Source organism: Oncorhynchus keta, chromosome 7, assembly GCF_023373465.1.
Source record: "Oncorhynchus keta strain PuntledgeMale-10-30-2019 chromosome 7, Oket_V2, whole genome shotgun sequence".
NCBI classification, from domain to species: Eukaryota; Metazoa; Chordata; class Actinopteri; order Salmoniformes; family Salmonidae; genus Oncorhynchus; species Oncorhynchus keta.
Window position 1 is genome coordinate 54,793,997 of NC_068427.1, and position 14,072 is coordinate 54,808,068.

Here is a 14,072-nt window from a genome sequence, read left to right on the forward strand (position 1 = left end):
TCTAGTCAAATGACAAAGAGAGACAGGAAACCTTCTATTCTAGTCAAATGACAAAGAGAGACAGGAAACCTTCTATTATAGTCAAATGACAGAGACAGGAAACCTTCTATTATAGTCAAATGACAGAGAGAGACAGGAAACCTTCTATTCTAGTCAAATGACAAAGAGAGACAGGAAACCTTCTATTCTAGTCAAATGACAGAGAGACAGGAAACCTTCTATTCTAGTCAAATGACAGAGACAGGAAACCTTCTATTCTAGTCAAATGACAGAGACAGGAAACCTTCTATTCTAGTCAAATGACAAAGAGAGACAGGAAACCTTCTATTCTAGTCAAATGACAGAGACAGGAAACCTTCTATTATAGTCAAATGACAAAGAGAGACAGGAAACCTTCTATTCTAGTCAAATGACAGAGAGAGACAGGAAACCTTCTATTCTAGTCAAATGACAGAGACAGGAAACCTTCTATTCTAGTCAAATGACAGAGACAGGAAACCTTCTATTATAGTCAAATGACAAAGAGAGACAGGAAACCTTCTATTCTAGTCAAATGACAGAGACAGGAAACCTTCTATTATAGTCAAATGACAAAGAGAGACAGGAAACCTTCTATTATAGTCAAATGACAGAGACAGGAAACCTTCTATTCTAGTCAAATGACAGAGAGAGACAGGAAACCTTCTATTCTAGTCAAATGACAGAGAGAGACAGGAAACCTTCTATTATAGTCAAATGACAGAGAGAGACAGGAAACCTTCTATTCTAGTCAAATGACAGAGACAGGAAACCTTCTATTCTAGTCAAATGACAGAGAGAGACAGGAAACCTTCTATTATAGTCAAATGACAGAGACAGGAAACCTTCTATTCTAGTCAAATGACAGAGACAGGAAACCTTCTATTCTAGTCAAATGACAGAGACAGGAAACCTTCTATTCTAGTCAAATGACAGAGACAGGAAACCTTCTATTATAGTCAAATGACAGAGACAGGAAACCTTCTATTCTAGTCAAATGACAGAGACAGGAAACCTTCTATTCTAGTCAAATGACAGAGAGAGAGACAGGAAACCTTCTATTCTAGTCAAATGACAGAGAGAGAGACAGGAAACCTTCTATTCTAGTCAAATGACAGTAGTTCCAAGATGGCGTAGCAGTCGGACGTGTGTTTTGTCCTGTCCCGTCCTGTCTAGTGTAAATATAGTTTTCTTGGTTTTTTTTTCTGTATATATTTCGTACATATTTTAATCTCACTTTCCAACTAGAGCTGAATATACTCTCCTGCAACCCGCATCACCCAATGTGGTACAGATCTGCTTTTTCTATACTTTACTTTAGAACCGGAACCACCATCAGAAGCTAGCCAGCTAACTAGCTACAAGCTAGTACTCAGTTAGCCATTGCTAGCGGTCTTCAAAGCTAACTAGGACACCAGCGCGACATCAACCCAGAGCATATCAGACTGCTCTTTCTCTACCACATCTCCGGATTCCTACCGCAAACTCTGAACCTTTACACCGGATCATCGCAACTAGCTAGCTGCAATCCGAGTGGCTACTCCTGCTAACGTCTCTGTCCCATTACAAGCACCAGTTAGCCTTGAGCTAAGCCCATCTCCCGACTAGCCGAAGAGGCCCAACAATACCTCTCTTTTGCCAATTGGCCTGGACCCTTTACTGCCGACACGGAGCCCCGCCGATCCATCACGACTGGTCCGCCGACATAATCGTCCGAGGTGGTTTCAACAGGCTTTTTCGTTGCGACATCGCCAAAGATCCATCTGCTGGCCAAGGCCCGCAAGCTTTCTGAAACGCTGTGTCTCCAGCTCACCTAGCGTACTAGAGCACCTGTAGCATACTCCTGGGCTACAATTACCCGGGCCCACGACCGGTCTGTCGATGTCACCGCATGAAGAGGAATAAACAGACTCACCCCATCGCGACGTCCCCCAAAGGTTAGCTCTCTAGCCCTCGCTATCTCCCTGCTTGCTAATTCGGCCTGCTAACGGCTAGCTTGTCTAGCCCGGGCCTACGAACTGTTAGCTTGTTAGCACAGGCCTGCTAACCATCTGAATCACCGCATCCCAAACACTCTGAACCCATTTACTTTCTATCTCTCTTTGATTTTTATTTTGTTTATACCTTCCGGAAACCTGCCTCACCCACTGTGATACGGAATCGCTATTACTTTTAATTTTTATTTTATTTTTATGACACACTCAAGAACCTCCAGACGCTAACCAGCTAACTAGCTACAAGCTATTTAGTCATTGTTAGTTTTTTTAAAAACCTGGATAACACTCGCCAGCCCAGCTTCCCTGCCCATCCACCGCTGCCCCTGGACACTGATCTCTTGGCTACATAGCTGACGCACGCTGGACTGTCCATTAATCACGGTACCCCATTCTGCTTGTTTGTTTATCTGTCGGCCCAGTTGCCTAGTCAACGCCATTTTTACCTGCTGTTTGTTGTGCTAGCTGATTAGCCTCGCCTACTGTTTTTAGCTAGCTTTCCCAATTCAACACCTGTGATTACTGTATGCCTCGCTGTATGTCTCTCTCAAATGTCAATATGCCTTGTATACTGTTGTTCAGGTTAGTTATCATTGTTTTAGTTCACAATGGAGCCCCTAGATCCACTCTGCATACCCCTGTTACCTCCTTTGTCCCACCCCCCACACATGCGGTGACCTCACCCATTACAACCAGCATGTCCAGAGATACAACCTCTCTCATCATCACCCAGTGCCTGGGCTTACCTCCGCTGTACCCGCACCCCACCATACCCCTGTCTGCGCATTATGTCCTGAATATATTCTACCATGCCCAGAAACCTGCTCCTCTTATCCTCTGCCCCCAACACTCTAGGCGACCAGTTTTGATAGCCTTTAGCCGCACCCTCATACTACTCCTTCTCTGTTCCGCGGGTGATGTGGAGGTAAACCCAGGCCCTGCATGCCCCCAGGTACCCTCATTTGTTGACTTCTGTGATCGAAAAAGTCTTGGTTTTATGCATGTCAACATCAGAAGCCTCCTCCCTAAGTTTGTTTTACTCACTGCTTTAGCACACTCTGCTAACCCTGATGTCCTTGCCGTGTCTGAATCCTGGCTCAGGAAGGCCACCAAAAATTCAGAGATTTCCATACCCAACTACAACATCTTCCGTCAAGATAGAACTGCCAAAGGGGGCGGAGTCGCAGTCTACTACAGAGATAGCCTGCAAAGTAATGTCATACTTTCCAGGTCCATACCCAAACAGTTTGAACTACTAATTTTGAAAATTACTCTCTCCAGTTACTCTCTGCCGCCTGCTACCGACCCCCGTCAGCTCCCAGCTGTGCCCTGGACACCATTTGTGAATTGATCGCCCCCCATCTAGCTTCAGAGTTTGTTCTGTTAGGTGACCTAAACTGGGATATGCTTAACACCCCGGCAGTCCTACAATCTAAGCTAGATGCCCTCAATCTCACTCAAATCATCAAGGAACCCACCAGGTACAACCCTAACTCTGTAAACAAGGGCACCCTCATAGACGTCATCCTGACCAACTGGCCCTCCAAATATACCTCCGCTGTCTTCAACCAGGATCTCAGCGATCACTGCCTCATCGCCTGTATCCGCCACGGAGCCGCAGTCAAACGACCACCCTCATCACTGTCAAACGCTCCCTAAAACACTTCTGTGAGCAGGCCTTTCTAATCGACCTGGCCCGGGTATCCTGGAAGGACATTGACCTCATCCCGTCAGTTGAGGATGCATGGTCATTCTTTAAAAGTAACTTCCTCACCATTTTAGATAAGCATGCTCCGTTCAAAAATGCAGAACCAAGAACAGATACAGCCCTTGGTTCACTCCAGACCTGACTGCCCTCGACCAGCACAAAAACATCCTGTGGCGGACTGCAATAGCATCGAATAGCCCCCGTGATATGCAACTGTTCAGGGAAGTCAGGAACCAATACACGCAGTCAGTCAGGAAAGCTAAGGCCAGCTTCTTCAGGCAGAAGTTTGCATCCTGTAGCTCCAACTCCAAAAAGTTCTGGGACACTGTGAAGTCCATGGAGAACAAGAGCACCTCCTCCCAGCTGCCCACTGCACTGAGGCTAGGAAACACGGTCTCCACCGATAAATCCATGATTATCGAAAACTTCAATAAGCACTTCTCAACGGCTGGCCATGCCTTCCGCCTGGCTACTCCAACCTCGGCCAACAGCTCCGCCCCGTAGTTCCTCACCCAAGCCTCTCCAGGTTCTCCTTTACCCAAATCCAGATAGCAGATGTTCTGAAAGAGCTGCAAAACCTGGACCCGTACAAATCAGCTGGGCTTGACAATCTGGACCCGCTATTTCTGAAACTATCTGCCGCCATTGTCGCAACCCCTATTACCAGCCTGTTCAACCTCTCTTTCATATCGTCTGAGATCCCCAAGGATTGAAAGCTGCCGCAGTCATCCCCCTCTTCAAAGGGGGAGACACCCTGGACCCAAACTGCTATAGACCTATATCCATCCTGCCCTGCCTATCTAAGGTCTTCGAAAGCCAAGTCAACAAACAGGTCACTGACCATCTCGAATCCCACCGTACCTTCTCCGCTGTGCAATCTGGTTTCCGAGCCGGTCACGGGTGCACCTCAGCCACACTCAAGGTACTAAACGATATCATAACCGCCATCGATAAAAGACAGTACTGTGCAGCCGTCTTCATCGACCTCGCCAAGGCTTTCGACTCTGTCAATCACCATATTCTTATCGGCAGACTCAACAGCCTCGGTTTTTCGGATGACTGCCTTGCCTGGTTCACCAATTACTTTGCAGACAGAGTTCAGTGTGTCAAATCGGAGGGCATGCTGTCCGGTCCTCTGGCAGTCTCTATGGGGGTGCCACAGGGTTCAATTCTCGGGCCGACTCTTTTCTCTGTATATATCAATGATGTTGCTCTTGCTGCGGGCGATTCCCTGATCCACCTCTACGCAGACGACACCATTCTATATACTTTCGGCCCGTCATTGGATACTGTGCTATCAAACCTCCAAACGAGCTTCAATGCCATACAGCACTCCTTCCGTGGCCTCCAACTGCTCTTAAACGCGAGTAAAACCAAATGCATGCTTTTCAACCGATCGCTGCCTGCACCCGCATGCCCGACTAGCATCACCACCCTGGATGGTTCCGACCTTGAATATGTGGACATCTATAAGTACCTAGGTGTCTGGCTAGACTGCAAACTCTCCTTCCAGACTCACATCAAACATCTCCAATCAAAAATCAAATCAAGAGTCGGCTTTCTATTCCGCAACAAAGCCTCCTTCACTCACGCTGCCAAGCTTACCCTAGTAAAACTGACTATCCTACCGATCCTCGACTTCGGCGATGTCATCTACAAAATGGCTTCCAACACTCTACTCAGCAAACTGGATGCAGTCTATCACAGTGCCATCCGTTTTGTCACTAAAGCACCTTACACCACCCACCACTGCGACTTGTATGCTCTAGTCGGCTGGCCCTCACTACATATTCGTCGCCAGACCCACTGGCTCCAGGTCATCTACAAGTCCATGCTAGGTAAAGCTCCGCCTTATCTCAGTTCACTGGTCACGATGGCAACACCCATCCGTAGCACGCGCTCCAGCAGGTGTATCTCACTGATCATCCCTAAAGCCAACACCTCATTTGGCCGCCTTTCTTTCCAGTACTCTGCTGCCTGTGACTGGAACGAATTGCAAAAATCGCTGAAGTTGGAGACTTTTATCTCCCTCACCAACTTCAAACATCAGCTATCCGAGCAGCTAACCGATCGCTGCAGCTGTACATAGTCTATAGGTAAATAGCTCACCCATTTTCACCTACCTCATTCCCATACTGTTTTTATACTGTTTTTATTTATTTACTTTTCTGCTCTTTTGCACACCAATATCTCTACCTGTACATGACCATCTGATCATTTATCACTCCAGTGTTAATCTGCAAAATTGTATTATTCGCCTACCTCCTCATGCCTTTTGCACACATTGTATATAGACTGCCCATTTTTTCTACTGTGTTATTGACTTGCTAATTGTTTACTCCATGTGTAACTCTGTGTTGTCTGTTCACACTGCTATGCTTTATCTTGGCCAGGTCGCAGTTGCAAATGAGAACTTGTTCTCAACTAGCCTACCTGGTTAAATAAAGGTGAAATAAAAATAAAAATAAAAGACAGGAAACCCGGTAGAACCTGGTATAACCCGGTAGAACCCTGTAGAGGACAGTAGTCCAGTAGAGCCCAGCAGACCCCAGCAAAACCCTGTTGAGGCCAGCAGATCCCTGTAGAGGCCAGCTGTTCAGTAGAGCCTAGAAGAACCCTGTAGAGGCCAGTAGAACCCTGTAGAGGCCAGCTGTCCAGTAGAGCCTAGAAGAACCCTGTAGAGGCTAGTATAACTCAGGAGAACCCTGTAGAGGCCAGTAGAACCCTGTAGAGGCCAGTAGAACCTTGTAGAGGCCAGTAGAACCCATTAGATGCCAGAATAACCCATTAGAGGCTAGCAGAAACCAGTAAAGCATAGTAGAACCCAGTAGAGCCTGGGAGAACCCTGTAGAGGCCAGCATAGATCAGTAGAGCCCAGTAAAAGCTAGCAAAATCCTGTAGAGGCAAGCAGAGCCCAGTAGAGCCTTGTAGAAACTTGTAAAGCCTAGTAGATACCCTGTCAAATCCTGTAGAGGACAGTAGATGACAGTAGAGGCTAGCAGACCCCTGTAGAAGTCTGCAGAGCCTAGTAGAACCCTGTAGAGGCCAGTAGTACCCAGTCGAACTCAGTAGAACCCTGTAGAGCCTAATAGAGGCCAGTAGAACTCCGTTGAGCCCAGTAGAGTCCAGTAGACTCCAGTAAAACCCTGTAGAGGCCAGTAGATGCCTATAGAGGATGGTAATCCAGTAGAGCCTAGTAGACCCCTGTAGAGGCCAGTGGAACCCTGAAGAACTCAGTCGAGTCCAGGAGTCCAGTAGACCCCTGTAGAGTCCATTAGAGCCTAGTAGAACCCTGTACAGGCCAGCATAATCCTGTAGAGGCCAGCAGAGGACAGTAAAGCCAAGTAGAGCTCAGCAGAACCCTGTAGAGGCCAGTAGAACCCTGTAGAGATGAGTAGATCCCTGAAGAGGCTAGTAATCTAGTCGAGCCTAGCAGAACCCTGTAGAGGCCAGTAGAACTTAGTAGAACCCTGTGGTGGCTAGTATTCTAGTAGAGCTCAGCAGAACCCTGTAGAGGCCAGTAGACGCCTGTAGAGGCCAGTTGAACCCTGTAGAGTCCAGTAGAACTCTGTAGAGGCCAGTAGATGCCTATAGAGGATAGTAATCCAGTAGAGCCTAGTAGACCCCTGTAGAGGCCAGTAGAACCCTGTAGAACTCAGTCGAGGCCAGTAGAGTCCAGTAGACCCCTGTAGAGTCCATTAGAGCCAAGCAGAACCCTGTACAGGCCAGCAGAATCCTGTAGAGGCCAATAGAGACAGCAGCTACTCTTCCTGGGGTTTGTTATGGATCCCCATTAGTTCCTGCCAAGGCAGCAGCTACTCTTCCTGGGGTTTATTATGGATCCCCATTAGTTCCTGCCAAGGCAGCAGCTACTCTTCCTGGGGTTTATTATGGATCCCCATTAGTTCCTGCCAAGGCAGCAGCTACTCTTCCTGGGGTTTATTATGGATCCCCATTAGTTCCTGTCAAGGCAGCAGCTACTCTTCCTGGGGTTTATTATGGATCCCCATTAGTTCCTGCCAAGACAGCAGCTACTCTTCCTGGGGTTTATTATGGATCCCCATTAGTTCCTGTCAAGGCAGCAGCTACTCTTCCTGGGGTTTATTATGGATCCCCATTAGTTCCTGCCAAGGCAGCAGCTACTCTTCCTGGGGTTTATTATGGATCCCCATTAGTTCCTGCCAAGGCAGCAGCTACTCTTCCTGGGGTTTATTATGGATCCCCATTAGTTCCTGTCAAGGTAGCAGCTACTCTTCCTGGGGTTTATTATGGATCCCTATTAGTTCCTGCCAAGGCAGCAGCTACTCTTCCTGGGGTTTATTATGGATCCCCATTAGTTCCTGCCAAGGCAGCAGCTACTCTTCCTGGGGTTTATTATGGATCCCCATTAGTTCCTGCCAAGGCAGCAGCTACTCTTCCTGGGGTTTATTATGGATCCCCATTAGTTCCTGCCAAGGCAGCAGCTACTCTTCCTGGGGTTTATTATGGATCCCCATTAGTTCCTGCCAAGGCAGCAGCTACTCTTCCTGGGGTTTATTATGGATCCCCATTAGTTCCTGCCAAGGCAGCAGCTACTCTTCCTGGGGTTTATTATGGATCCCCATTAGTTCCTACCAAGGCAGCTGCTACTCTTCCTGGGGTTTATTATGGATCCCCATTAGTTCCTACCAAGGCAGCAGCTACTCTTCCTGGGGTTTATTATGGATCCCCATTAGTTCCTGCCAAGGCAGCTGCTACTCTTCCTGGGGTTTATTATGGATCCCCATTAGTTCCTGCCAAGGCAGCTGCTACTCTTCCTGGGGTCCAGCAAAATTAAGGCAGTTTATACCATTTTAAAAACACTACAACACATTCACAGATTTCACAACACACTGTGTGCCCTCAGGCCCCTAATCCACCACTACCACATATCTACAGTACTAAATCCATGTGTGTGTGTGTGTGTGTGTGTGTGTGTGTGTGTGTGTGTGTGTGTGTGTGCAGTGTGTGTGTGTCTTGTGTGTGGTGTGTGTGTGTGTGTAATACTGTGGAATAGAGTTCCATGTAGTCATGGCTCTGTGTACTACTGTGGGAGTTCCATGTAGTCATGGCTCTATGTAGTACTGTGGAATAGAGTTCCATGTAGTCATGGCTCTATGTAGTACTGTGGAATAGAGTTCCATGTAGTCATGGCTCTATGTAGTACTGTGGAATAGAGTTCCATGTAGTCATGGCTCTATGTAGTACTGTGGAATAGAGTTCCATGTAGTCATGGCTCTATGTAGTACTGTGTAATAGAGTTCTATGTAGTCATGGCTCTATGTAGTACTGTGGAATAGAGTTCCATGTAGTCATGGCTCTATGTAGTACTGTGGAATAGAGTTCCATGTAGTCATGGCTCTATGTGTACTGTGGAATAGAGTTCCATGTAGTAATGGCTCTATGTAGTACTGTGGAATAGAGTTCCATGTAGTCATGGCTCTATGTAGTACTGTGGAATAGAGTTCTGTGGAATAGAGTTCCATGTAGTCATGGCTCTATGTAGTACTGTGGAATAGAGTTCCATGTAGTCATGGCTCTATGTAGTACTGTGGAATAGAGTTCCATGTAGTCATGGCTCTATGTAGTACTGTGTGCCTCCCATAGTCTGTTCTGGACTTGGGGACTGTGAAGAGACCCCTGGTGGCATGTCTTGTGGGGTATGCATGGGTGTCTGAGCTGTGTGCCAGTAGTTTAGACAGGCAGCTCGGTGCATTCAACATGTCAATACCTCTCATAAATACAAGTAGTGATGAAGTCAATCTCTCCTCCACTTTGAGCCAGGAGAGATCGACATGCATATTATAAATATTAGATCTCTGTGTACATCCAAGGGCCAACTGTGCTGCCCTGTTCTGAGCCAATTGCAATTTTCCTGAGTCCCTTTTTGGGCCTGTAGGACCTGCCTTGTTGATAGTGTTGTTAAGAAGGTAGAAACTAGGGCCTGTAGGACCTGCCTTGTTGATAGTGTTTAGAAGGTAGAAACTAGGGCCTGTAGGACCTACCTTGTTGATAGTGTTGTTAAGAAGGTAGAAACTAGGGCCTGTAGGACCTGCGTTGTTGATAGTGTTGTTAAGAAGGTAGAAACTAGGGCCTGTAGGACCTGCCTTGTTGATAGTGTTAAGAAGGTAGAAACTAGGACCTGTAGGACCTGCCATGTTGATAATGTTGTTAAGAAGGTAGAAACTAGGGCCTGTAGGACCTGCCTTGTTGATAGTGTTGTTAAGAAGGTAGAAACTAGGGCCTGTAGGACCTGCCTTGTTGATAGTGTTGTTAAGAAGGTAGAAACTAGGACCTGTAGGACCTGCCTTGTTGATAGTGTTGTTAAGAAGGTAGAAACTAGGGCCTGTAGGACCTGCGTTGTTGATAGTGTTGTTAAGAAGGTAGAAACTAGGGCCTGTAGGACCTGCCTTGTTGATAGTGTTAAGAAGGTAGAAACTAGGGCCTGTAGGACCTACCTTGTTGATAGTGTTGTTAAGAAGGTAGAAACTAGGGCCTGTAGGACCTGCCATGTTGATAATGTTGTTAAGAAGGTAGAAACTAGGGCCTGTAGGACCTGCCTTGTTGATAGTGCTGTTAAGAAGGTAGAAACCAGGGCCTTTAGGACCTGCCTTGTTGATAGTGTTGTTCAGAAGGTAGAAACTAGGGCCTGTAGGACCTGCCTTGTTGATAGTGTTGTTAAGAAGGTAGAAACTAGGGCCTGTAGGACCTGTCTTGTTGATAGTGTTGTTAAGGTAGAAACTAGGGCCTGTAGGACCTGCCTTGTTGATAGTGTTGTTAAGAAGGTAGAAACTAGGGCCTGTAGTCCCTGCCTTGTTGATAGTGTTGTTAAGAAGGTAGAAACTAGGACCTGTAGGACCTGTCTTGTTGATAGTGTTGTTAAGAAGGTAGAAACTAGGGCCTGTAGGACCTGCCTTGTTGATAGTGTTGTTAAGAAGGTAGAAACTAGGACCTGTAGGACCTGCCTTGTTGATAGTGCTGTTAAGAAGGTAGAAACTAGGGCCTGTAGGACCTGCCTTGTTGATAGTGTTGTTAAGAAGGTAGAGCAGTGCTTTATTATAGACAGACTTCTCCCCATCTTAGCTACTGTTGTATCAATATGTTTTGACCATGACAGTTTACAATCCAGTGATACTCCAAGCTGTTTAGTCTCCTCAACTTGCTCAATTTCCACATGATTTTTTATAAGATTTAGTTGAGGTTTAGGGTTTAGTGAATGTTTTGTTCTAAATAGAATTCTTTAAGTTTTAGAAATATTTAAGACTAACTTATTCCTTGCCACCCATTCTGAAACTAACTGCAGCTCTTTGTTAAGTGTTGCAGTCATTTCAATCGCTGTAGTAACTGACGTGTATAGTGTTAAGTCATCATACATAGACACTCTGGCTTCACTCAAAGTCAAAATCAGTGGCATGTCGTTAGTAAAAATTGAAAAAAGCAAGGGGCCTAAACAGTTACCCTGGGGAATTCCTGATTCTAACTGGATTATATTTGAGAGGCTTCCATTAAAGAACACCCTCTGTGTTCTGTTAGACAGGTAACTCTTTATCCACATTATAGCAGAGGGTGTAAAGCCATGACACACACATTTTGCCAGCAGCAGACCATGATCGATATTTTCAAAAGATTCACTGAAGTCTAAAAAGTGGAGGCCAGCAGAGACCAGTAGAGCCTAGTAGAACCCAGTAGAACCCAGCAAAACCCAGTAGAGGTCGGCAGAGACCAGTAGAGCCTAGTAGAACCCAGTAGAGCCTAGTAGAACCCAGCAGAGGCCAGTAGAGTCCAGTAGAACCTAGTAGAACCCTGTAGAACACAGCAGAACCCTGTAGAGGCCAGCAGAGAACAGTAGAGCCTAGTAGAACCCAGTAGAGGCCAGCAGGGGCAGTAGAGCCTAGTAGAACCCAGTAGCCAGCAGATACCAGTAGAGCCTAGTAGAACCCAGTAGAGCCTAGCAGAACCCAGCAGAACCCTGTAGAAGCCAGCAGAGACCAGTAGAGCCTAGTAGAACCCAGTAGAGGCCAGTAGAGACCAGTAGAGCCTAGTAGAACCCTGTATAACCCAGCAGAACCCTGTAGATGCCAGCAGAGAACAGTAGAACCTAGTAGAACCCTGTAGAGGCCAGCATAGACCAGTAGAACCTAGTAGAACCCAGCAGAACCCTGTAGAGGCCAGCAGAGAACAGTAGAGCCTAGTAGAACCCAGTAGAGCCTAGTAGAACCCAGCAGAGGCCAGTAGAGTCCAGTAGAGGCCAGCAGAGAACAGTAGAGCCTGGTAGAACCCAGTAGAGGCCAGCAGAAGCAGTAGAGCCTAGTAGAACCCAGTAGCCAGCAGATACCAGTAGAGCCTAGTAGAACCCAGTAGAGCCTAGCAGAACCCAGCAGAACCCTGTAGAAGCCAGCAGAGACCAGTAGAGCCTAGTAGAACCCAGTAGAGGCCAGTAGAGCCTAGTAGAACCCTGTATAACCCAGCAGAACCCTGTAGAGGCCAGCAGAGAACAGTAGAACCTAGTAGAACCCTGTAGAGGCCAGCATAGACCAGTAGAACCTAGTAGAACCCAGCAGAACCCAGTAGAGGTCGGCAGAGACCAGTAGAGCCTAGTAGAACCCAGTAGAGCCTAGTAGAACCCAGCAGAGGCCAGTAGAGTCCAGTAGAACCTAGTAGAACCCTGTAGAACACAGCAGAACCCTGTAGAGGCCAGCAGAGAACAGTAGAACCTAGTAGAACCCTGTAGAGGCCAGCATAGACCAGTAGAACCTAGTAGAACCCAGCAGAACCCTGTAGAGGCCAGCAGAGAACAGTAGAGCCTAGCACAATATTCCATGACCAGTAGGTACAGTACTCACATGAGGGTAATATTCCATGACCAGTATATACAGTACTCACATGAGGGTAATACTCCATGACAAGTAGGTACAGTACTCACATGAGGGTAATATTCCATGACCAGTAGGTACAGTACTCACATGAGGGTAATATTCCATGACCAGTAGGTACAGTACTCACATGAGGGTAATATTCCATGACCAGTAGGTACAGTACTCACATGAGGGTAATATTCCATGACCAGTAGGTACCAGTACTCACATGAGGGTAATATTCCATGACCAGTAGGTACAGTACTCCACCATGAGGGTAATATTCCATGACCAGTAGGTACTCCACGCGTCCATCTAAACCTGTACTCCAGTCTCTCACCTCCTAACGATCCACCAGCTCATGTTACCCGTGCTCCAGCAGGGGGACACGGTAGATGGCTCGCTCGTTGACAAAGTTCTGCCGGTTCTGGTAGGTGAACATCTTGACCGCCACGGTACGCTCGTCTAGAGAACCCTTATACACGGAGCCATATCGCCCTCGACCAATCAGCTGGGAGGTGGAAGTGAGAGAGGGAGAAAAATATAGGGGGTAGATGGAGAGGGACAGGGAGAAAGTGACAGAAAGATGGTTTGAGACATAAACAGACAAAGGGATTTCAAGACATTGTCAGTCATTTCTATGAGCAGGGCAGCAGCTGTTTAATGAGACCGAGCCAGTGAGAAAAATGGTTACCTCAGATCTAAGAAGAGAGAGTAATGTAACCTGACCTCTAACCCCATAGTCCACCATCTCACCTCTAAACCCCTACTCCACCATCTCACCTCTAAACCCCTACTCCACCATCTCACCTCTAAACCCCTACTCCACCATCTCACCTCTAAACCCCTACTCCACCATCTCACCTCTAAACCCCTACTCCACCATCTCACCTCTAAACCCCTACTCCACCATCTCACCTCTAAACCCCTACTCCACCATCTCACCTCTAAACCCCTCTCCACCATCTCACCTCTAAACCCCTACTCCAACATCTCACCTCTAAACCCCTACTCCACCATCTCCACCTCTATCTCACCTACAACACCACTACTCACCTCTAGTAGTTTAAGGCTGTCCAGGTCGAGGCTGGGTTCTGAGTCTGCAGCCTCCATCATGTCATAATAACCCTAACCACTAGTAACAGCAACCCTAAGTACTACAACACCACTACTCACCTCTAGTAGTTTAAGGCTGTCCAGGTCGAGGCTGGGTTCTGAGTCTGCAGCCTCCATCATGTCCATGTTGTGTAGTCCCTGTTTCCTGTCTCCACTCAGCATGCGGTACCCGAAGAACAGCGCCACGATCAGCACCGCTACTATGGAGACAGACGCCAGGGCGATCACGATGGTCTCCTCGCGGTACAGCGGCCGTGGGTCTGGGAACGATGACATCACAGGGTTAGTGGGTGACACCATCACAAGCAGGGTCAGAGGTTAGGGGTCGGAGGGTAAATGTTAGGTATTGTAGGGCACTATAAA

General features: G+C 47.2%; 1 protein-coding gene across 1 annotated transcript in view; it reads right to left on the bottom strand.

Annotated features, from left to right (window-relative positions):
* bmpr2b (bone morphogenetic protein receptor, type II b (serine/threonine kinase)) overlaps nucleotides 1-14,072 on the bottom strand; it is a 184,133-nt gene that overhangs the window by 89,158 nt on the left and 80,903 nt on the right. The window contains 2 exon segments of the mRNA XM_052521830.1: nucleotides 12,859-13,104; nucleotides 13,770-13,969. Coding sequence (XP_052377790.1) covers nucleotides 12,859-13,104; nucleotides 13,770-13,969 — 446 coding nt within the window.